We start from the raw sequence: 25,626 nt of genomic DNA, 5'->3' as shown, positions 1-25,626 counted from the left end.
AACAAAACTGACATTTCATTCAGTTGATTGAACTTAAAACCTGGACAACCTGCCAGTCTTTCTCAACTTTGTGACAGCATTTTAATTGCATGATTCCAAAGATCCTCCGCAAACTGGCCCTTCAGCATCCTGCTTTTAGCTTCCTCACAGGAACTCTACCTGATTGTCTCCACTGCATGTATTTCTTGGAATATTCAACACACCTACCATTTCATTATATGTTGGGTTACAAGTCTTTCGAGCTACTTTAGTCTTTCGCTTGCTTGTTTTGTGAGGATCCGGCAGTAGATAAATTTTCACGTAAGGATCTGGATCAGTCCCATCCTGCAAAACCTGTGGTAACAAAGATGATGCAGTTAGTCTCATTGAAGTTGGTAAAACCCTGTTTAATTGAGATGCAGAGATGTCTAATATAACACGGGAAACACCAATCGGACGATTAATAAAAAGACTATAACCCACAAAGATCCTTCAACTATGAGAAATGAAGAGGCATTTGATTCCCAAAATGAATCATTATGTTGCTCGAAGCAACAATGTGAAAAGCCTTAGAGGGGAAGATTAGCCTTGCGAAGAATTTTAAAATGCCAACATGGGATCCAGTTTGTTCCTGTTCACACGCGGTGTCTGGAGGACACAAATATGCAGTCCATATACTTGGCAGTAAATCAGATCCACGTCAGAAAACATCAGATCTTCAGCAACTTGGAATGATCTTAAATACTGACCAACTAAGAACATTTTGGCAAAATGTCAAACTTCAGAGAAATCAAAAGATCTTCCTTATACTTTTTTTAAAAAAGGCTTTAAACTGTATCTATTTTATTCAGACAGTAACCTGTTCTGACCTTTTGCCTTCATTAATTTATAGCCAGAGATACTTACCAAGCCTCGAATGTGCATCACCATGATAAAAAGCTTGTCATTCTTGTAAGAGATGGATAGCTTTACTTCTCCACCAACCTTCCCCATTGGTGGTGTTGGAGGGACGTCTTTGGAGAAATGAAAATTAAGTATAGAAGTATGAGAATATGAATATTGAATGAATTGTCCCCAGACAAGTAGTGACTATGAACACTGTAAAGACTGTTCAACACCCAATGTGTTAAGTAACTTAAAATCTGATCAGAATCTGTCTTTCTAAGCTTTTCTAATCCAAATATTAATTAACAGGAACTCAGGTCTGGTAGCATCTGTGGAGAGAAAGCAGAGTTAACATTTTGAATCCAGTGACCCTTCTTCAGAGCTTTTACTGAGGTAGGGTCATCGGACCTGAAACATTAACTCTGATTTTTTTCTCCATAGATTTTCCAGACCTGCTGAGCATTTCCAGCAACTTCTGTTTTTGTTCGTTCTTCAGAGCTGCCAGACTTGTAGAGTATCACAGCGGTTACAAGCTCTGAAGAGTCACTAGACTCAAAATGTTAACTTCGCTTTCTGTTGTCAGATGCTGCCAGGCTTGCTGAGTATCTCCAGCAATTTCTGTTTCAGATGTCTAGCAACCAGATTTCTTGGTTTTACAATGTTTCACAGGCGTAAGGACATCAGAGCATTAGGCATTGAAGGGGTTATTCATTAAATATAGACATGAGTGCAGCCAGAAATAACAATAAACTGAGGTCAGCAGCTGTAACGGAATATGCCTCAAAAACAACAGCATGTAAATAATGTTCAATGAATGATAAAGCAAGCTCAAATCTTGTGGTCTACTTTTGACTCCTCTTTCTTTTAACTGTTACTGATTTTATGTTGGGATCATTAGCATAGGCACTGGACTGCAGCCTGCGTTGGCATATGAGAACAGAAACGTATTCTTGAAACTAATAAGCACTTCCCAGATTTAACAATATTTCATAAGTAACCAACTGTCTTTCATAATGTGATGTTACAGGAAAACCTGGCTGAAGTTTCAGTTTTGGTTTATTGAAGAGTTAGTGAGATTGGAGAAAGAAGAAGAATGGCATTGAGTAATAACTGAGGTAGTGCAAAAACAGGCCACTGCAGAAATGGTATTAATCTTTCTGATGAAGAGTCACACCAGACTCAAAATATTAACTCTATTTCTCTGCACAGACGTTGCCAATCCTGCTGAGTTTCTCCCACATACTGAGTGCTTGTTTCAGATTTCCAGCATACAAAGAATTATGCTTTTCTTAGATAAATGTTAATGGGCAAAGTTTCAGAATGAAGCAGTGAATTAAATCACAAAGAATGGATGGGTTATTGAGGCAGTGCATTAGAGCATAATGTGAAGCCATTTAGTGTGGCTGGGAATGGCTTTGTGTCTCACATACCTCCTGCATAGCTCTGAGAAGAATATAGGATTTGTCCCACAGGAGTAGAACAGCCTTCCCAGATTGAACATCTCCTCATTCAACCCTCCTTCCATTCCTATCTCTCCATCCTCCTATAGTCCTACAACCCTGAAATGTCTGCAGTCCTTTAACTCCGACCTCTTGATCATCCCTGATTCTAATCTCTCCACCATTGGACATCTTTCAGGATTGTGGGACGATAGGAGGAGGGAGAGATAGGAATGTGAGGAATAGAGGGAAGATCGAATGAGATATTAAATCTCGCAAGCTAATCCCCTCCTGGGGAACAAATCCCGTCTTCTGCTTCTGAGAGCCATGCGGGAGTTATAAGACACACAGAGCCATTTCCAGCCACATTAAATGGCTGTACGTTAATCTCTAATGCATTGCCTCGCTAACCAATCCATTCTTTGAGATTTAAGTCACAGATTCACTCTGAAACTTTGCCCATTAACCTTTATCGCATCAAAGTATAATCCCCAGGATGCTGTTCCATTATCTTCCTGGGCCCTAAGCTATGTCATGTTCCAATTTCCGCTGAAGAAACTTAGAAACAGGATACCAGCCAAGTCAAGGCTTTACTTCATATACTAGAAGACACTGTCAGATGTACATTTGTAGTCCATGACAAGGAAGCCTTCCTGGGAAAAGGTAGAGTTGGTGAAAGCATCACATTAACGATAACAGGGATTCCTAGCCTTTGCTGTGATTGATGTTGCTAAAGAATGAAATTAATGGATCTGTACAGCGTGGAGATTTGACATTATAATTGTACCATTTAAAGACAGAGAAGATGGCATTCTGATACAGGCCTGAGTGTGACTGTAGGGTACTACCTTGCTGCACACAGAATTGGCACTTTAACAGGTTAGAACTGGAATGCAAGGGGATAATGTGCACAAACCTTTATCCACAGCATTGCTTCAGAGTGCCAGCTTTCTACATCACAATGTAATTGACATCCTGTGGCTTTGTTTCACTATGTACTAGAAAAGGAAGATTAAAGCCTCCAAGAGTAATAAAGAAATCTGTGTGATATGGAAATGGAGACACACCTGTTGGTTTTGGAGCTGTATTTCCAGCTGTGGACTTGTCATCTTTTGGAAGTGGATGGAAGAAAGTGTAGACCAGATCACACTTGGGGAGAAAAAAAACAATGATTATTTCCATTCAAGTGCTATGTAATTACTGTAATCAAAGGGTAGCTTTCCTGATCTGTCCAGGCTGAAACAATGTAGGGAAAATTACGGCTGCACAGGGAATTGATAACTGGGTTCAGAATCTGCTTCTCCCCTCCCATCACCATATCTCTGTTAAAACACTCATCTTCAACTGCTCCCCGACTCCTTATATCTAACTTTGTCTGCTTTAACCATCCCAGTGCTCCGAGGAGGTGATTTCCTCTACTTTCATAGTGAATGTTTTCCTGAATGGGCAGGTTTTAACATTAAGATGACATTTTAGCAGCAACTTCCTGTGATGGGAACATGTGACAGTGCTGCATTCTAATTAGCTGATAACCCACAGGTCATAGTGACATTGTTTCACGCTGTGTTGGACAATGGAATGTATTTATTGTGATATCTGAACAATCGTCCATTACCATGCAAATTGTACTTGGATTGAGAGACTAGCAATGGAATAATTTGACTGAAGCCACTGGCAAAAATACAGATGTAATGTGACAAGTCTTCATTTCCCTTTATTTGTGTAAGGCTTTAAATAAATGTTGCAGCTCTTTTCAGAAATACTTCTAGCGAGCTTTGAGAAGATTTGTAGCTCAGGTTGAGGTTCTGGATGTGAGTTTGCTCGCTGAGCTGGAAGGTTCGTTTTCAGACGTTTCGTCACCATACTAGGTAACATCATCAGTGAGCCTCCGACGAAGCGCTGGTGTTATGTCCCGCTTTCTATTTATCTGGTTAGGTTTCCTTGGGTTGGTGATGTCATTTCCTGTTCTTTTTCTCAGGGGATGGTAGATTGATTTGGAGCCAAATGTGTTCGTTGATGGAGTTCCGGTTGGAATGCCATTATTCTAGGAATTCCTAGAAGCATGGCATTCCAACCAGAACTCCATCAACAAACACATTGATTTGGAGCCAATCTACCATCCCCTGAGAAAAAGAACAGGAAATGACATCACCAACCCAAGAAACCCTAACCAAATAAATAGAAAGCGGGACATAACACGAGTGCTTCGTCGGAGGCTCACTGATGAGGTTACCTAGTATGGTGACGAAATGTCTGAAAACGAACCTTCCAGCTCAGCGAGCAAACTCACATCCAGAAATACTTCTGCTATGCATCTCAGGTTTTAGAAGTTTGATCTTGATAAATGAAAAATCTAACATGGTGATCTCTTTGCTAAAGGAGAAACACATTAGGCTGCGGATTTAGTTTCACAATAAAACAGAATTTTATTCTGCAAAATAACAAAAAAAGGAATAAAACATAGCTGTTGGCACGTAGCAGTTTAAAAATATTCAAACATCTGACAAAACAACTTAGTTAATCAACATCCAGAGAAAATTTCCTTCCCAGTCTGAAGATCTGACGACATTTTTTTAAACCTCACCTCAGTTAATGTCTTGTGAATTGAAAAACATTTTCCTTTGACTCGCACAACTGAGTTCCCTACAGAAAAAAACCTATTCCCTCAACTGCTCTGTACAAACCATCTCCAAATCATTTTAAGAGATGCTAAACAAATTTTTTGTGTCAGTATTTACTGTGGAGGACATGGAAGCTCAGGAACTTGGGGAAATAAATAGTGATGTCTTGAAAAGAGTTTATATTTACAGAAGAGATGCTGCTGGAGATCCAAAACATATATAGGTAGATGAATCCCAGGACCTGAACAGGTGTTGCCCAGAGCTCTGTGGGAAGCTAGGGAAGAGATTGCTGGTCCCCTTGCTGAGATATTTGTATCATTGATAGCCACAGGTGAGGTGCTGGAAAGCTGGAGCTTAGCTAATGTGGTGCAGTTATTTAAAAAAGGATGTAAAGAAAAACTGGGGAACTATTTACCTGTGAGACTGATATCAGTGTTGGGTAAGTTGTTGAAGGGGATCCTGATAGACAGGCTTTACATGCATTTGGATAGGCAAGGGCTGATTAGGGACAATCAACACGGCTTTGTATGTGTGAAATTGTTTCTCACTGACTTGAATGAGCTTATTAAAGACGTGACAAAGAAGAAGACTGATGAAGGCAGAGCAGTAGACATTGTGTGGACTTCAGAAAAGCTTTCGACAATGTCCCACATGGTGGACTGGTTAGTAAGATGAGATCACATGGAATCTAGGGGGAGCTAGCGCATGAGCTGCAAAATTGGTTTTAGGAGATAGTGGATGGCAGAGGAGGGTTGCTGTTCAGACTGGAGGCCGGTGACCAGCAGTGGATCGCAAGAATTGGGCGCTGGGACTACATTTTGTCATTTACATAAATGATTTGCACGTGAATAGAGAGGGCATGGTTAGTCAGTTTGCAAATGACACCAAAAAAAGTTGTGTAGTGGACAGTGAAGAAGGTTATCACATAGATGGGACCTTGATCAGATGGTCCATTGGGCTGAAGAGTGGACGATGGAGTTTAATTGTGATAAGTAGGTGTTACATTTTGGTAAGGGAAACCAGGGTAGCACTTAAAGAGAGAGACCTAGGCATGCAAATGCATAGTTTCTTGAAAGTAGACATGTTGGTGAAGGTGGTGTTTAGCACACTCGCCTTCATTAGTCAGAACACAGAGTTGGAATGGCATGTCGCGGCTGTATAGGACATTGGTGAGATCACTTTTAGAATACTCTGTACAATTCTGGTCGCTCTTCTATAGGGAGGATTTTGTTAAAATTGAGACGGTGCAGAAAAGATTTACAAAGACGTTGCTGGGACTGGAGTATTTGAGTTACAGGAAAAGGCTGAATAGGCTGGAGCTTTTTACCCCTCAGAGGCTGAGAGGTGACCTTATAGAGGTTTATGAAATCATGAGGGGCACAGATAGGGTGAACAGTCAAGGTCCTTTTCCTATGTGGGGGGGGGGGGGGGGAGTCCAAAACTAGAGGGCATAGGTTTAAGGTGAGAGAGGAAAGATTTAGATTTAGACCTGAGGGATAACCTTTTCATGCAGAAGGTGGTGCGCATATGGAACAAGCTGCCAAAGGAAGTGATAGAGGCTGGTCCAATTACAACATTTAAAAGGTATCTAGTTGGTACATGAATAGGTTGGGTAAAGAGGAATATGGGCCAAATGCTAGCAAATGGTACTAGATCTGATTTGGCTGTCTGGTTGTTTTCTGTGCTGTTTGACTCTATGACTTCAGTCAAGTCTCTTTCTAAACCAAAGCCAGAAAACTTTAACACATTTATTTTTTAAAACTTGCTAATTCTGATTCCACTAAGCTAATGGATATTTCTTTTTCTTCTTGTCTTGTAAAACCCATGATATAAGCACACTTCCATTAACTCTCCAGGAGACTTCCAACCCTCTGACTCTAACAAATACTGGTTTGAAATCATGGCTTTGAAAAGATTGGCCTGGTTAATTATTAAACCTTTCTTTTCCATTAAAAATAGACTAATATGCCTATGCTACTAGTCTGAAATCTTAAGTAAAATAAAAGTTAATAAATATAAATTACACACTTTTTACCACCATACAGGGTTTCAAAATGATGTTAGGACTAGACATAGTGGGTTGGGAGAGTCTATTTCCACAAGTGGAAAGAGTTAGCAAGGGGAGGACAAAGCTATGGTAATTGGCAAAAGCATTTGTGTTAGGGGTGGGGAGTCAGATGACAAAAATTGGTTTTATGGTGCAGGTTGGAAAGCACTGTCCAAAACAGTGGCTGGATATTCAATTATCATTTTCAACATAGAACATACATAAGTGAAAATGAAAGGGAAAATATGTAGAGCTGAGGGGAACGTATTGGGGTGTGGGACTAAATGGGTAATTGATACAGAGCCAAGACAAGTGGAGTGTCCTTCTCCCATGCCTTATCATTTTGATTTTGTTATGCGAAAAGGTGGTCGGGGAGATAGTTGTGGTGAGCAATCGTAGGATCTGGTGAGAATATATGATTACCCAGGAGTTACATTTGGTTTTAATCTAACATTTCCAAGGCTACTTATTCCATTAAGCCAAGTGAATCCAGCCTATGTCTCCAAATCTAACGCACAGCTGGAGAAATTCACTGATGATACTAGAGTATAGAGGGATTGTCCATTGGAAGCTGAACGTTTCTGGGCAATACCCTGGTGTTTCTGCATGTTGGGACTTGCACAGCATTTAAACATCAAAAAGTTTGGCCCAGTGTCTCTATGGCTGTGTTGCCACTATGTTTAGTTAGCGTACTTACTGGAAATCTAAATTTGAGTAAGTATAAATTGTAATATTTAAGAGCGATCTTCTTTTCAAAGTTATTGTTTGTGTAATATGTGTATAGTAGTCTGAATAAGCCACATCCTTCAAATTAATCTTGGATCACGGGCAGCTTAGGTCATTAAATGCATTTTGACATCAAAAAATGCCTTAGTTTTTATGTCTCTGATACCCCGAGTGATGCCGTAAATTTAACTGAAAAATAACACACATATTTGAGTAGATTCCCTGTGGCACTGCTTACAATAAACCGAATGCTGTACAAGTTTTGTCAGGTCAGCATTGCTAAAGCACAGATTGAATTATGTCTAATTCTGCTAAAGTGGAACTGCTCCAATGGCTAGGTGTCATTAAGTAAACATAAGCTTTGTTCAGCCAGAATGCTAGTGTTTCTAGAGTTAAGCGAACTGTGTTTTGGAAAATTGTTAGTCTCAGGCTGTAACTGAGTAGTACTCAATATTCTTAGAATGTTTTAATTTATGTGTTTATAATTTAGTCATGGGATGTGAGTGACACTCACTAGGTCAGCACTTATTGCCCATCCCAGATTATATTACAGCAATTGTTGGTGAGCTGCCTTCTTGAACTGCTGCAGTCCACATGGTGAAGGATCATCAAGGGTGCTGTTAGGGAGGAAGCTCGAGTATATTGATCCAGCGAAAGTAAATAAACAGTGACATAATTCCAACTCAGGGTGGTGATTGGCTTGAATGGAAACTTGCAGAGTTTTGGCATTCTCAGGAGTGCTGACCTTGTTTTTCTGGGCAGTAGAGGTAATGGTTTGGAAAGTGATTGTTGCAGAAACTTTTGTGTGTTACTGCTTGGTATTGTGTAGATAGTACGCTGCTGCCTGGGATGTGGCAAACCACTTCTAATATCATATCTAATATAAAAAGTAAAAACAAATCTACAATTATGTATATTTTACAGATCCTGGCACCATTTCTCTCTTGCCTCTAGATGGCATTCCGACAGTATTTCCCATTAAGGTGAGCAGCTACTCACTCTCAGGTGCAGCTCTACCACAAGATGGAGTTATCAAAGGCTGCAGTTCCACCAAATGAGGCACATACAACCTCCGGCAGCTTTGCCACAGCTGGAAACGACAAACGCTCACCTGTCACACGTCCCTGTCTTTTTAACCACACCCTCAGTGGGCCTTTACGGCATGACAAAGGGCAAAGAACAACCCAGCACAGGAGCAGGCCTCTGGCCCTCCAAGCCTGCAACAAAACACTTTGCCCTTCTGTACAAAAACGGTCTTCACTTACAGGGTCCCTCTGTTCCCTTCCTATTCCTGTATTTGTCCAGGTGTTTCTTAAATGCTGCTATTGTGCCTGCTTCCACCACCTCCTCTGGCAACGTGTTCCAGGCACTCACCACCCTTAGTGTGGAAAACTTGCCTTGCGCATCTCTTTTACGATTGGATGTCTTTCAGTTTTCATTATTTTATTTCTTTGTACTTTCCTCAAAATTATTCTTCCTTCCCATAATAAAATCTAGCACTTCTTTTCTCTATATACACTTTAAAAATGAATTGACACTCTCCATGTCATCCAGACAGAATACAGTTCTGTCAGTGACATCATTTTCTGCAAGTGATTTTAAACATGGGCCCTGTCTACCCCTCAGCTGGGTGCTAAAGATCCTACAATACTTTTCTGAACGGGGTGGGGGTTGGGGAAGTGGGGTTCTTTCTCATGTCTTGGCCAACATTTATTGTGGAACCAATCATTAAAATAGATTATATGGCTATTAGCAGACTCCTGTTTGTGGGAGCTTGTTGTACCCAAACTGACTGTTGCAATTCCTGTAATCACACTAGTTATACTTTGGCTGTAACTGGCTTTGGAATGTGCTGAGGTTACAAAAGGCTCAAGATAAACAAGTCTTTCTTTGGTCATCCCCACTCTTAGAATCCAGTATCAGATATCTGTACATTGGGTATTATATCAAGTATTGCTGAATAAAAAGACACATTTTTTGTCAATGCTTTTTATCTTGCGATCAAAAATATCAATGTAGATCAGCACTTTCTTCTCATACATCATAAAATGTTGCTCCCCTTTATATTGGAACTCTTGTGAACATCTTGATGAGTGCAAGTTCTACCAAAATGTGTCTCTTATACATTGTCCAATAAGTATTTTACATTGAATCATTTTTCAGTTTCTTCTAATGAAGATATTTTCCAGTGTTTTCCCCAACTCACCACTCTTTCATTGTGGGGAGAAACCGAGTGTAACCTGAAGCAAAAAGTCAAGATCTATCATTTTATAAATGCAATCATTGAAACATGTTGACTGCGATGACACAGCAATAAGAGACAAATAAGCTGAGTCAGAAGACTTCTGAGAAGTGAAATGGCATATATGTTATCTGACAGTACTGTGGGGATGACATTGCAGAAACGACATCACTAAATTTCTGTGTAGCAAATTCGATAAGTGAATAATAAGTATTCATAAAGCCTGAAAGCAATATGAAATCTTAAACAACTAATGCCTCTTCTTGAGTTCTTTCATTTAGAATACCAATAGAAGGGCTTTTCTTTTTACCATTTAGCAAGCTATTGCATGATTTTACCTAAATAATTTTACTAGCTCATCACTCTGTTGACTGATAAATTCCCATTGTTTAGTAAATCCAAGAATAATCTTTCCTTTAAATGAACTATTATCAATTATGCAATGTTTTTATTTAAAAATCCTCTTCCTAACCTTTGCATACACTTTGCTTTTCCTCCTTGCTTTCCAGTTATATCACTTGCATCCATGTATTCAGCAATGCAACCCATTTCTTTGATTGTACAGCCTTTTTCTGATGATCTAAAACTTGAATTCTGTCTCCCACACATAGAACCATAGAATCTCCAGTGTGGAAAGAGGCCATTTGGCCGATCGAGTCCACATTTTCCTTCCAAACAGTATCCCGCCCAGCCTCATACCCCTATCCTACTCTGTAACCCTACATTTCCCATGGGTAACCCACATAACCTGCACATTCCTGTGCACTGTGGGCAGTTTAGCATGGTCAATCCATCTAACCTGCACATTTTTGCATTGTGGGAGGAAACTGGAGCACCCAGAGGAAATCCACAGGAGAACGTACAAACTCCAAACAGACAGTCGCCCGAGGGAGCAGTGCTCACCACTAAGCCACCATGCTGCCCTCAAAATTATCTCCAATCTCTTATCATAGTCCAACCTCCCAAATACTCTCAAACTGATCTCATAAACCTCCTTGAACCTTCTCATTAGTTCCCTATTCCTTCTTTATCTTCCTCCTTGCCGCCTCCCCATCCAGGTTGATGCTGTACCTTCCCAAAAAAAATTAGCTTTTAGTCATCGCAAAAATGCATCAAGAGAACATGTGAAATATTCACCTCCTTGAACCTTCTGTATCTCAGTTGACCCTTGACCCTAATGACTGCTTTCCTCAATCCATTGTTCACCACCTTCACTCTCCCTCATATCAGATACCAACGTGTGCACATAAATATTTACAGCCACAAACACAAATTAATATCAACCTGTTTGTTTCTACTATTTGCTGATTGGAAAGGACAATCTCACCTCAGCCACTTCAGGAGGAGAGTGGATTAAGTGCCAGATATAACCATCCAGCTCCTCTTTGCGTCTGTCGGCCATCGCCTCTCCTCGGCCAAGCACAAACCTGCTTGGGAAGCTAGAGGCAGAATCAAATTTGGTGAGTTAATGTCTTGGTTTCACAAAGGGTAAACAGAATTTCAGAAAAATTTCTTAAACCTTCATAAGAAATGTTAGAGGCACGCTAATTCAAAAATTTCATTCATTTAAGAAACAAAAAGACTTGTTTATTTTTCCAGGTGCTTTATATTCCTAGTATTCTCTATCGATTCAAAGATTATTTAGTCCTGTATTTGAAGAGATAACAGTTGCTGCACTTCAAAAATTGCATTTTCAGGAACATTTTGAGACATAATTGGTCTGCAACCCAACTAGCGATCTTTAATTTTTGAGCACGCATATAACAATATATTTTTATCCAAATTAAATGTCAGCTTTAATGTTTAATCTCTACCTTTTCCATTTCTCAGTGAATGATTTAGGACAGACAAGTGTCTATATTTTTTCTCAATGCCCCTAAGAATCCTTCTAATGTCCTACCTTGGCAATTTGGATGAAGGGAAAAGTAGCCGGAGTTTATTATGTAGTTCATTAAATTCTTCAAAGGTCCTCAGTATGAATGCAGCATCATGCTGTCCCTCCCGCTCAACTTTCACAACATAGGCCTGTGGATACGGAATGTGAACACAGTTACATGGTTTTCCTGCAACACCTCAAAACCTGTGTTTGTGACAATAACAGTAGATTCCAAAAGCTGACACAGCTTTCCATTTAATCAATGGTAGCATCCTATTAAAGGTCACTAGACCTGAAAGGTTTCTCTTCACAGATGCTGAGATTTTCCAGCAATTTCTGTTTTCATTGTCACATTCTTATGCATGTGCGTTTAGTCATCGCAAAAATGCATCGAGAACACGTGAAATATTCGCAACCTCTCCTGGCTGCATAGTTTCAAAGTTTGAAAATAGAGAGTTACTTGCAAGTAAAGAAAAGTTCTCAAGATCAGCAAAGGACAGATGGTACAAATACTCATTTTTGTTTGGCAAAGTAGATCAATCCACAGGGGAGCCAAGAAATATCTTTACAGTTTGAAAACCAGAAATTTGTAAAGCAGAGTCATTCGTATACTTTCCAATGGAAAGCTACTACGTGTGAGAGTTAATTCCTGGATGGGTGCCAAGTCTAAATTCCAAGTACAGAGGTTAAAATATAGTTGAAAACTGAGCAAGTGGTAGTAGCAACTAAACAGCAATTATGCTAACTGAAGCCTGTCCCGTAACAGGTATTAATTTTGATATTTTAAGTAGATTTTAATATGTTCAGAATGGGTTCAAACATACCATTTTATAAATTTTCCAATTTCCCACTTTCGACGGGTTTGCAAAGATTAACACTTCTTAGATTGATACAGCCTTCATAACCAGCTGGATCGAAACAGTTTTGAATGCTGACAATCTCACAAACAAAAGAAAACTGTTGTCTCCGATTGAGATTGTAGACAGAAGGAGGTCAGTCTTGATCACACACATTATGAACAAGTAAAGATGTAACAGACAATGTATCGGAATAGAACAATCTACTGTAGGTTGGTAGCTTTTGATCTGTGGTGTTCCCAGGAAAACCTATTTAAGGCATCTCATATTATTTCTAAATTAAGCAAAAGGAGGGAATGGAGTATAAATGTAAGGAAATCTTGTTATATGGTACAGTACATTGATGAGACCTCACCTAAATTATAGTGTGGAGTTTTGGTCACCTTCTAAAGGAGGATGAAGTTCACAGAAGGTTCACTAAACTGAAAACTGAGATAAAGGGGCTTATCTTATGAGAAAAAAGATTAATAGGTTGGACCTTTATTCATGGTAGTTTAGAAGAATGAAAGATGACCATTTTATGGCATAGAGATTCTCAGGGGATTTGACAGGGTGGATGCAGAGGATGCTCCCCACCAGGTGAGGAAATCTGGAACAGAAGTTACAGTTTCAAAATAAGGGATCTCCTGACTTAACCTTCTCTTAGAAGGTTGTTACTATTTCAAATTCTCTCCCTTAGCATGTAGTGGAGGCTGGGTTATTAAATATATTCAAGACCAAGTTAGACAAGGGGGTCAAGGGCTTTGTGCATGAAATTGCAAGTTTGGTCTATATCAGGTCAGGCACAAACTTGTTTGGTGAAACATGTTTGAAGGGCTGAATGGTCTATGGCTACTTCTGTTTCAGACATTTAATGGTTAAGAAATAGTCACACAACCAAATCTGTTGATAACACAGTTAGGTGTTACAATAACTAGCGTAAATGGGAGCAAAAGTTTCAAAAGGAATGTGAGTGGACACATCATAGAAGATGGAATTCAACCAGAAGTCATTTGCCATGGACTGAAGGAAGATAGTTCAGAGTATTTTCTAAATGGCGAGAAGGTGGGAAGTGTGGATAAACAGATTTAGAGATCCAAGCATAGAAATCTCTGAAGGCCTGGGAACATTTAAAAGGAAGTGTAACAATGTTGATGTTGATCTCAAAGACTCTAAAGTACAAAATAAGGTTACAGTCATAGAAAAATTTGGTCAGACCCCATTTAGAGTACTGCATTCACTTGTGGGTTCTGCACATCAGCAATGATATTTTATGCAGCACATATTGACCAAAATGATACCAGGGCATAAAAACATTAAAAACTGGAGCAGAATATTGTATTCCCTTGAGTACTAAGTCTAAAAAGAGTAATCTATTGTGCTGGTCAAGATAATTAAGAATAGATATGGTAGATGGCAAGAAACTTCTGGTGGAAGAATCTTTAGCAAAGTACAAAATCTGAAAACATCAAAAGATGGCAGAGCCCATTCACTGCTGACCAGCTATATCCTTTACTGCCTCTCCTTTCCTCGTCTTCACCTTCCTGACATCATAGTGCCTGCACTGGGGACTCCTGACTGCAGTAGGCCCGCAGACTAGACTCTTGGCAGCAATGGCAAGGGGTCAGCTGCACGGGTGGCAGTGTCTGGAGCGGGCAATCCTGGCTTCAGTAAGCCTGGAATTCAGCAGGGAATTTTGAAGGCAGTGACGGGTTGTTGATTGACGTGGTGTTGGTGTCAAGGTGGGAACTCCTGACTTTGGTAGGCCTGGAGAAGGGACTCTTGGTGATGTGTCAGCAAGAAAGCAACAACGTGAGGAGCCAGGATCTCCTGCAGCATCAGCATTATCGTTGCTGTACCTGGAGTGGGCACTCCTTGAGACACTGCAGAAACCCTGGAGCCGTGTTTGGGACACTCGGTGGTGAAATGACGTCGATTTAACTATTTTCTTTTTATTCTTTAGCAACTTAAAATGCTGGGTTGTGGCAAAAAACTCTTTTCACTGCATTTCCTTAAATATATGTGAGAATAAAATCATTCATTCATTCATTCAGTTAGAGCTAGATGATTCTAGAGTGATGTCATGACATCTCCTCACACCAAGAGTGGAGGAAATCTGCAAATCTCTTCCCCAAAAAGCTGTTGAATTTGGGGTGGGGAGTCAACTATAAGTTTCAAAATTTAGACTGACAGACTTTTGTTAGGTAAGGATTTTAGAGAATTAAAATAGAGTTAAACTACAATTGGTCAGAGTCTACTTGAATGGGGGAACTGACTTGAGGAACATAATAACCATGTTCTTACCATTTAAGACGTGCTGTAAAGCCTAATTAAAGAAGTAACAGTTTTGCCTTTCTTGTTATGAGGTCTATACATATTGTTCATACTATTTGCAGTCACAGTAAGTGGCAGATCAAAGCTGTGTACATAAATAAGTGCATAGAAGGGTAGGAAGAACAGAAACCGGTACAGGAGATTTGACTTACGTATCCTTTATTAGGGTTGAATATTTTCTGATGACGACACACAAACACTTTCTTGATTTTCCCATCGGTCTTTATCGTGTATGTTTTAGGAGCATAGGAGAGTGTGGGATGGTCATCAACCCCAGAAAACTTCATTTGGGCCAAATTGTGAAGGAAGAAGTTGAGTTTGGTTGCCACGCTACCCAAACTGGATTCAATCAGCCTGTAAATTAGGCAAAGTTTCAACTGAGAATTCACAGCACAGAAAGAAACCATACAGTCTAATTGGTCAACGCTGGTGCTCATTTTCCACATAAGCCTCCTCTAATCACTCATTTGTTTATTTAGCTTTCCTAAAACAGAACACCTTTTGCCAAATGCATCATGGTGACCAGGCAGCACTTATAGCAATGGACACTAAACTTTTATATGGACTGTGCATCCACTATTACTTTCATGTATCGAAAACTCTCTTAAAATAAAGTCAGAAGCCACATGACACCAGGTTATAGACTAACAAGTTTATTTGAAATCACAAGCTTTCGGAATCCACATTATCTCTTAAAATAAATTGTCGTAATCTCTCCCCTCTTCATTCTGGTAATGGTGTTTACTCAATTTCTTTTACTTACCTCATTGCAATGGTTTTATTCCTTTCATTTAAGCTTCATCTTAATTTGGTCAAATGAAGAGTCCTCTATTGTCTCTTCACATATATAGCAACTCATCTTTGATATCAGTTTAAAAACTTTCTTACCCATAGTGTTTATACATTCCCTAAAGTCAGTTGCTCAACATTATTTAGGCCAAACTCTATTAAGACCAGCAGCAGAGAAGCTGGTAATGATCACAGAATATACACTGCTTTAGCGTTGTTAGCGTCACACTAGTTCCATCCAGTTTCCTGGATGAGTGCAGCTCTGAGAACACTCAGGTGATGCCATGCAGACAAGAAAGTCCAGAACCATAAGAAACTACAGAAGGTGGTGTGCACAGTCCAAACCATCACAAAAGCAAACCTTCCATCTATGGGAGAGAGATAATAGGAACTGCAGACACTGGAGAATCCAAGATAACAAAGTGTAGAGCTGGATGAACACAGCAGGCCAAGCAGCATCTTAGCAGCAGAAAAGCTGATGCTTCCCAAAGCATCAGCTTTTCTGCTCGAGATGCCTTTTCTGATGACGGGTCTAGGCTGAAAACGTCAGCTTTTGTGCTCCTAAGATGCTGCTTGGCCTGCTGTGTTCGTCCAGCTCCACACTTCATTATCTCTTCCATCTATGGGCTCCATTTACATGGCTCGCTGCTGTGGAAAGGCTGCCAACATCATCGAAACACTTTGCACCCTGATAATGATCTCCTACAACCGCTTCCATCGGGCAGAAGATACAGAAGCCTGAACACATGCACCAACAGGTTCAGGAACAGCTTCTTCCCGGGCACGTATCAGACTGATGAATGGACTCTCTAAACTCAAATAATGATTCATCTTGCTACCGTTCATCGTGCCGAGTGCACACCCTGTGTAAAGTAATCTATATGCCTCTTAATCTTTTTTGATCTGTACATTCTTTGCTTACTATGATCAGCCTGTACTGCTCATTAAACAAAGCTTTTCACTGTATATCAGTACACGTGACAATAAATACATCAATAAGTCAAGTGTGTGCTGTACCATTCACCATGAAGAACACCTCTCCAGCACTGATGCAACACGGTTGTACTGGGCTTCAACTACAAAACTTAATGCCACTTGTCAACAGGACTTCTCGAAACCTTCGACTTCTGCCACCTTATGAAGGCCAGAGGCAGGCAGAATGGAACACTACCACCTCAAGCCACACATTATCCTCACCTGCAAATACGCTGTCACTCATTCATTGTTGCTGGGTCAAAGGCCTGGACTTTAACAGCTCTGTGGTAGCACCTTCACTACATGGACTGCCAACAGTCCAAGAATGTGTTTCTCCACCACACTCTTAAGGGTAATTTGGAATGGACAATAAGGTTGGATTTTCCAGTGAATACCTACATAATGAATACGTTTTCAAAATACACAATTGCCTTTCACTGTTTTATTGTTTTGGAAATCATACCTTGTGAAGTAAGTGGTAGCGTGGGCATCTGTCTCCTGAGGTCGAAGAGCATCATAAACATATCTCAGGTCTTGGATATCGGACAGCTCTGGAATTCCACAGGATAGCATCTGCGGGAAGAAAAGGGATCCAATTATTTGTTCCCCTACAATCCATTGAGTTGACTTGAACCAAATGCAGTGCTGTCCCAAATAAAGTCAATGCATTAGCAGTGCATGTTAGCTTACCAGCCCCAGAAGATTAAGGAAAAGATCTGTGTGCTTGCGGATGAGATTGTAAGCTTGACAGCACAGGTCAACAAAATCGTGGAACCGACTGGAGGGTTTGTCACCTCCATTAATTACATATGCCATGTCAGAAGTAAAGACAAATGGAGCTCGATCTCTGCAGAAGTAGAAGATGAGAACATTACAATGCAGTGGTGCTCAATTTCCTATTGAGCATTAAATGATGCATTCAGTCTTAGAGGCTGCACTGGAAAACTAATCGTTAATGTACCTAACAGTCCAATGTAAGAAACTATTTACGTGCTCACCTCTTAAAGTTGCCTAGCATTTGAGCATGGCCGAGGAATTTGCCGAAATCAATATGGAACATATGGCCACTGGTCTTCAGCATGATATTGTCATTATGTCTGTCACATATGCCCAGGACATAGGTGGCAACACAGCAGCCTGCACAAGAATAAATGAAATTTTCCACAGCCTAGAATACAAAAGAAAAAAGTGGAAAATACAAATCTGAGTTATCACTGAAAAATCCCTCAGGTAGAATCTACCTCAGTCTTTCTTATTCCACTTCTTGAAGCTTATGATCTGTGACATACCTAGTGCATACAACAGTCCTGTACTTGCAACCAAAGATCACATTGTGGATGCCAATAATCAAACATCTTTCTAGCTCACTAATCAATTGCTTCCTCTTTTTGGAGCATCTGATGATCTCTTAAAAGTATCTTAATAGTTTTCTTTTGAATTTATTTGGGGCAGCTGTATTTGGGGAACAGCCCTGGTGAAAAATGAGGAAGCTGTAGCGGTTTCACAATCAGCAGAATGGCAGGAGGAGCAGAAATGCACTGTCCAAGAGAGTCCATGGGACAGTGCAGACAAGTCAGCTTCAGAAGAATGCCAGTTAAGACTCAATAGAAATTCCACAATACCTTTCCAATAACCTTAAATTGGCATTGTCCATAGCCAGATACATCTCGAAAAACGCATGCTATCATATGAGCTAGGAAGGGAACATTTGACCCATTGTGCTGGTTGTAACTAACTCTATAATGGATGATGTTAAGGGTTAAAAATGTTATGGCTGGTTCTCAGTTTAAGATGAATTGAAAATAGTTTATACAAAAGCAGAAATTGCTGGAAAAGGTCACAGGTCTGGCAGCATCTGTAAAGAGAAATCTTAGTTAATGTTTTGGGTGAAGTGACTCTTCCTTAGAAGGGATTTCTGGTTTTGTTGATTTACAGCATCTGCAGTTCTTTCAGTTTTTATTTTGAATATAGTTTCTTTTTGGTTTGTTCTTTTATATCTTTGTGTGCTTTCAAACAATGCTTGGCCAACCTTAGAGGCTTTTATCTCAAGAAATCTCTGAGGTTGCTACGGAAAAAATTGCCAAGAGTGGATCTATGCTATAAACAATACTGGTGGGTTTTGGTTTTAAAATCATAAGAAGCCATCAGTTTGCTGTGTTTAACTAAAACCCTATATTTCTTGAGCAACGAAAAGGTATTGTGAGGGATTACCTACCTACATCTGGTGGGTGACAGCATGCGACTGCAAGCAGGAACTATACTTTGACAAAGAAGTTATTTTCCTAAGGGTCATGTACAATATTCCCCTAATGTATTTCCCCTCACTGTGCAGACCTCCAGTGTCCAAGTGCATCTTCAACTTCTGCAAGTGGAAGTCAATGTGTCAGCTCACGTAGCAGGTGATTAATTGTACCACAGATGAATGCTTTTGTGACCTGTCCAGCCAATCCAGAGAAAAGAAGAACTACCTTCCAGACTATAAGTGCCTGTGTTTGGTTTTATGGGATGCAGGTATCTCTGGGTAGGCTAGCATTTATTGCCCATCCATAATTTCCCAGAGGGCAGTTATGAGTCAACCACTTTGCTGTGGGTCTAAAAGGCACATGTAGGCCAGACTAAATGAGGATGGCAGATTTCCTTAAGGGTCATTGGTGAATTAGATAAGATTTACAACAATTGACATAGGTTACATGACCGCCATGAGGTTAGCTTGTAATTCCAGATTTTTACGAAATTTAATTCATTAACAGGATGAGGGGGATCACTGGCTAGGCAGCATTTATTGCCCATCTCTAATTGCCCAGAGGGCAGTTGAAGGTCAATCACATTGCTGAGAGTCTGGAGTCACATGTAGGCCAGACCAGCTAAGGATGGCAGTTTCCTTCTTAAAAAGGACATTAGTGAACCTTGAAGGTTTTTCCAAAAATCAACGATGGATTAATTAGGGATAAGGTAGGGGTGGGATGCTCTTCGGAGGGTCAGTGTGGACTCGATGGGCTGAATGGCCTGCTTCCACACTGTACAGTTTCAATGATTCAATAAAACCGTACTGAAACAGAAACAAGACAGGACATCATATAATTTAGGTGGAGAGACACTGCTTCCACACCAAAAAAAACTTAACTTGGATAGTCCCACAGTTATGGGATCTCTGGATCTGTCCAGTTTAAGAACAGTGGAAGTGGCCAGTGGTTTAATTGATATTGCGAGATTGGAAATGGAGTTCAAGGGATATCTACAATTATTAATCCACTCATAATGCAGCAGTGCGTAAGGTGCTTTTCCACAGGAATGGAGTGGAAATTGGAGAGTGATTTACAATTTTTTTAATGACCATCAATATGCAGGATTAAAAGGAATGGGACTTTGTTCATTTCACAATAGTGTCGTCATAATCAAGTACTGGCTTTGCAGTTATAGCATGGCTAGGCAGCTGCAGAGTAGTATTCCCTCTCTGCTTCAATAATGTACCTGCATCACAGACTTGGAAGAGTATTATCAGTGTGGATTTTTTATTTCCTCTGCATCAACCATCTATTGCTGTGACACAGTAGCAATGCTAAATAAAGATGGTTCATGTTGGAGCATTGAGGAACTGAGTTGAAAATCACTTGTTTCAAGTACTCTGCAGGCAGTAGAAAAAGGAGATTTCCATCCGATTATAAATTGAGTTGGATTTAGCTACTTAGGTCTGTACCTAACCCTTATACCACCCAGTTCTCCCCCTTCTGGTTGCTGACGAGGTTGTACACAGCAGTTCACTTCTTTACCCTCTCCGGAGAGGGAAGGGGACAGGATCTAAAGAAAGAACATAAAGCTATTTGCTTTTCTTCACCTTTTCATATTCCTCCTCATTCGGGTTATGCTTTTGTAACCATTCTGCCAGCGGATGGTCTTTGAAAGATCCTGTTACCCCGTGCTCCACCTGAATTCTTCTCAAGGTTTCTGCATTCGGAATCATCTCTACCATTCCTGTTAAAATATCAAATGGTGGTTGAGTGGATGCAGTGCCACACACAAGTTACTTTAAACCATTGAAACAACATTTAGTAAGATGATTAATCAGGGACCAGCTAAAATCCAAAAATAACTGATGTAAATCAGTATACTGCAACACTTTCACGGATCATGCTTCAGTTATATTTTTATTCCATGTCAGCTTTCCTGCTTGGCCTGAACTTATATCTATATCCAGCTATTCCTCATCCTAAAAAAAATACAGAGAATGGACTCAGGCTCAATGAGTTATACAGACCAACTGTTTCCAGGTTTAATTATAGTTCTGTGCTGGCATGGCTGCCTATTTAGAGGGACAGCAAAGTTTAAAAAAAAACTGAACATAAAGGAAAGAAAATAGATTTGCATTTATGTGACTCCTTTCACAAATGTAGGATGCCCTACATTGCTTTTTCCAAATCACTTTCCTGCACATGGAGGATTTTTAAAGTATAGTTGTTGCTATGTAGTAAATGTGTCAAACTAAATCGCATGCAGCAAGGTCCCAGAAATAACAACGAGATAACAACAACAGTATCTACTTTATTTATGGCTGGTTGATGGGTAGGTATTACCCAAGTCACTAGGGAGAATTCACCTGCTCTTCTCCAAGATACAAACATGGGATCATGGATTTTATTTCCAACTTAGAGACTTAACCACTTAAAAGATGGCACAACCAAGACTCCCCCAGCATACTACTGAGGTGACAGCACTGAATATGCACTCAAATCTCTGGAGTGGGGTTTGAACCCAAAATTTTCTGACTTGGATCACTGTCATAGAGTCATACAGCACAGAAACAGACCCTTCAGTCCAGACAGCCCATGCCGAGCACAATCCGAAACTAAACTAGTTCCACCTGTCTGCTCCAGGCCCATATCCCTCCAAATCTTTCCTTTTCATGTACTTTTCCAAACATCTTTTAAGGACCAGGTGGGAGTTGTAAAAGTTTGGTGGGAGGGGTGTTGCATTCAGAGGAAGAGCGGAACATCTTACGAGAAGATGCCACCTATACGCACATGACACCACCTGGATTGCGTGCCTCCTTTCTTCCCAGATTTTCCAACAAAATAGTTTAAATAATCGAGAAAGAATCAACCTTCCCACTCCTGCTCACCCACACTAACTACGTTACGTTGAGTGCAGCTTTATAAATAGGGATAAGTTGTCTCCTGTGGTATAGTGCTGGTGGCCCTACTCTGAGCCAGGAGGCCTGGGTTAAAGTTCCAGCTGCTCCAAAGGTATGCTGTAACATCTCTTCACGAGTTGATTAGGAAATATGTATGACTGGGTTAATTGACTTGTTAATAAACTCAATCAGCTTTGTCAAAATGCTGGGCGCACTGCTAATTTGGAAATTAGGAGAGCAGGTGGAATACTGAATTTACATCTGCACAATATTCACTGGAGATCAAAATCAGAATGAATGCAAAACCAGTAGTGCACCTGAGTCCATCATTTTCCATATGGACAGGTTAGGTTAAAATCCTCTCCAAAGAACTGGTATTTTTCTTATTTTCCATTCAGTATTTTAGGTATTTCAGTTTAGGTTCAGTTTTTTTTTTAACATTGCCAGCATCTATAAGAAGCAATAAATATCAAAATTCATTTGAATGAGGAAAGTCACGACAAGTCTGGTGACCTTTCTTAACTTTCACACATTTCCGAACACAAGAGATGTTCTCATTCATGCTGCTATTCAAAAAGCAACTATAAAGTTTAAAAGTACCTCGTCCCCATCCTGTTGAGGTACACTTGAAGAATATCATACGCATATCCAAACCTTCCTGAATCCAGATCTTGTTCATGATGCGTATCATTTGAAGAGTTAACATGTCCTGGCGCAAGTCATCTCCAGTCTAGACAATGGCAATATACGAGGGTTAATTCATGACTACTGATTGGCCAAGCAGCATCAGAGGAACAGGAAAGCTGACGTTTTGGAGTCAATCCAAAATAAATTGCTCCTCTTATGCTGCTTGTCCTGCTGTGTTCATCCAGCTCTACACCTTGTTATCTCAGATTCTCCAGCATCGGCAGTTCCTACCATCTCATGACTACTGATCCCAACTTTCTCCCTCCTTTCCTTTCCTGAAGGCACAAATTCATGACGCAGTACAATTTGATTCATGATGGCAGGTTTATCTGCAATCTAGTCCAAAGACCATCTGCTGCTGTTGAGCCCCAACAGCGCTATAGGTTCTCATGGTGCAACAAGTAGCGTCTCTACCACTGAGCCCCAAGTTCTGGGTCTGATTCATAACTTAGAACCATATGGCCACATAAAGGTGTGTTCATCATATGGACCGCAGTGGTTCAAAAAGGCAGCTCACCAAAACCTTCTAAACAGCAACTCGGGACAGGCAAGAAATACTAGCCTAGCCAGGGACACCCATGTTTGACAAGTAAATTTTAAAAAGGCCAAATAGAATGATTAATTATTCTGATACATTTATAACAGGAGGTCAGATTAGGCAAATTTCTTGATCAGCCAGAACCATATGTGAGCTGCAGCACATCAGCCTCCCTGCATTAAAAGACTCCATACACAGGTTGTTGCTACAGATTGTGAGGTGGGAGGAGGAAACCAGGGTGCCACACATGAAAGATATGATTGCCTCTAGAACAGGGAACTTCTTTTACTACAATTGGTGCACATTCTAAAGCAAACATACTTTAACAATGACGTTGATGTTTTCCCCAAAGGGGTCTGCATTGGTGAAGGAGATCTTCAGAGGAACAGCATTGGAATTGAAGAAGGAGCAAGCCTGTGGGTCCAGAGATCAAAACAAATTAGCATTTGACTTATTTTTGCACCCACTTTTCTCCCCAATCTCAAAACTTTGCCAACCACCTCTGTGCTATTCTTCTGGTTTGGGATGACAGAATTTCAAAGTCAAGGCTGCTTCTATCAACGATGACAATGAAATTAAATAACAAGCACCCCCTCAGTGTTGAGGCCAAGCATTGCAGGTCCGAGATGCACAAAAAAAAATCCTTGCATTCAACTTCCTTCCCAATTCACACATCCTGGATATACATCGCATTCCTTTCATTATCACTAGGCTAAAATTCTTAATTTTCTAACAGCACTGTGGAATAGCCTACAGCTATTCATAACGGCATTTAGGGATGCCCAATAAATACTTGCCTTTCCAATGATGGTCATTGCCCATGACCAAATAAAATAAATCTGCTTCCAAGGAAGCACAGGTAGCAAGTTGCAATAGGGTTAAAAATAATCTTAAAATATGAGACATGCAAACTTAAAATAAATTTACAGAATGTAACATACTCTTGGATTGACTCCATTGGCCAAAAGACTTGGGTTTAAAGGCAAGCGACAGTGATCCTGAACATTGAAGAATTGTTGCACTTCCTCCATGCTTTCCCGGAGTACTGTCTGTAACAGAAAGGAAGGTCAACCAATTGTCTTCAGAATTTCTGTTTGTAAAGTCTCAGAAAGTGCACAGCACTTCACACCAGTCAGAACATAAAACAAACCATTACCCCCAATGAGGTCTTGGTGTCTTTATCACTGATTATGTCAGTGGAAACATTTCATGATATTCCAACAGAGGAGCAGCAGCCAACAGAAGCAAGATGTTTCACTGAGCCAAGGGAACTGTGAATGACACGAGTCTTAACAGAGAACCTGAATACAATTCCCAGAAATTTGCAGTGTTGGCCTCTACATTTCTGGCTAATTAAAACTTGCTTCAGCTGAGATTATTCCCACTGAAGCACCACAGAAGTGAGCAAATTTGAGGACGCATTTCATACTTCGATTTCCGCCAAGAGCAACAACTCAGGTTAATAAAGAGGCAATACTGCAACACGGGCTAAATTTCACTAAAGCTGCTTATTTCCTAATGCTTGATCTGGTGTGAAGATAGTACCACGTAAACCCTTCACGTGTTCACCTGATAGGAAGTTGGTGTCACACAAATCTTTTGTTTACTGACCTGTCTAGAAGATGGAGCAATGTCTCTGACTTTCTGTGCTATTTTAGCCAGGATGTGAGTTAGCTTGGTCTGTTTGTCAAACTCCTCCCTCATGCCCTTTCCAACGCAGCATAGCAAGGCCCCTAGAAGATGCTGGTATCGGGCACTGAAGTGAGAATCATTTAATGCATCCTTCAATAACCTGAGAATCGAGAAGAAAAAGGTTTAAAATGACTCAGCAGACAGCTGGCAATACTGCAGTAGTTTGCTTTTATTTGAAGGCTCAGGACAACCTAATAGAGTTTTCTTTAAGATTATGAAGGGCTTAGCAGAGCAGATATTTCTACTTGCAAAGACCAGCAACCTAAAGAGCACAAACAGAAGACAGTCACTAATGAATCCAATATCAAATTCAGATGAACCTTTTTTACGAGCAAAACTTTAGAATGTGCAACTTGTCACATTGATACATTTAAAGGGAAGGTAGGGAGAAAGGAATGGGAGGGTTGTGAGTTAAAGTACAATCAGGTTTGAGGAGGATCTATGGAGTACGAATGCTTGTGTAAGCCTGTTGAGCAGAGTGTGCTGTAAATACTAAATACCCCAAGTTAGAATTCTCAATTCATGAAAATTCCTTCCAAGCTCTCATTAAGGATCTTTCTTCACTTTGTTGTATCCAATTCCCTCCTCATTCCTACCCAGCCTCATCCCAACTCATTAAGTTATCTGGTTAGGCACCTGCGTCCTTGCTCCATTGGTTGTGGATCTGATTGGACCTCAAAAGAAAGAAAGTGAACAAATTATGTGTCACCAACGTATTTCTTCTGGCCTCTACCAACCAAGGACCAATTTACAGAAGCCATTTTCTGCTCAGTTAAATTGCTCCAGCTAAAGTCCTTCTTTAAATCAGAAAGTAAGCTGCTAAGCAGAGGGG

General features: G+C 40.3%; 1 protein-coding gene across 5 annotated transcripts in view; it reads right to left on the bottom strand.

Moving 5' to 3' along the window:
• pik3c2b (phosphatidylinositol-4-phosphate 3-kinase, catalytic subunit type 2 beta) overlaps nucleotides 1-25,626 on the bottom strand; it is a 218,279-nt gene that overhangs the window by 3,865 nt on the left and 188,788 nt on the right. For 4 of the 5 annotated variants that reach the window (XM_048553065.2, XM_059653333.1, XM_048553064.2 and 1 more), the window contains 14 exons: nucleotides 24,714-24,894; nucleotides 24,044-24,151; nucleotides 23,424-23,516; nucleotides 22,478-22,607; nucleotides 20,585-20,721; nucleotides 17,748-17,917; nucleotides 17,440-17,596; nucleotides 17,213-17,322; nucleotides 15,138-15,339; nucleotides 11,840-11,964; nucleotides 11,267-11,378; nucleotides 3,371-3,452; nucleotides 886-992; nucleotides 208-333 (listed from right to left, as the gene is read on the bottom strand). In XM_048553065.2, coding sequence (XP_048409022.1) covers nucleotides 208-333; nucleotides 886-992; nucleotides 3,371-3,452; nucleotides 11,267-11,378; nucleotides 11,840-11,964; nucleotides 15,138-15,339; nucleotides 17,213-17,322; nucleotides 17,440-17,596; nucleotides 17,748-17,917; nucleotides 20,585-20,721; nucleotides 22,478-22,607; nucleotides 23,424-23,516; nucleotides 24,044-24,151; nucleotides 24,714-24,894 — 1,840 coding nt within the window. Of the gene's footprint in view, nucleotides 1-207; nucleotides 334-885; nucleotides 993-3,370; nucleotides 3,453-9,376; nucleotides 9,938-11,266; nucleotides 11,379-11,839; nucleotides 11,965-15,137; nucleotides 15,340-17,212; nucleotides 17,323-17,439; nucleotides 17,597-17,747; nucleotides 17,918-20,584; nucleotides 20,722-22,477; nucleotides 22,608-23,423; nucleotides 23,517-24,043; nucleotides 24,152-24,713; nucleotides 24,895-25,626 lie in introns of those variants that run through there. The other variant, XM_048553067.2, reaches the window with a different exon arrangement.

Source organism: Stegostoma tigrinum, chromosome 21 (genome assembly GCF_030684315.1).
Source record: "Stegostoma tigrinum isolate sSteTig4 chromosome 21, sSteTig4.hap1, whole genome shotgun sequence".
In the NCBI taxonomy this organism is placed as follows: Eukaryota; Metazoa; Chordata; class Chondrichthyes; order Orectolobiformes; family Stegostomatidae; genus Stegostoma; species Stegostoma tigrinum.
The sequence above is the reverse complement of the archived record's forward strand: the minus strand, read 5'-3'. Positions and strand labels throughout refer to the sequence as shown.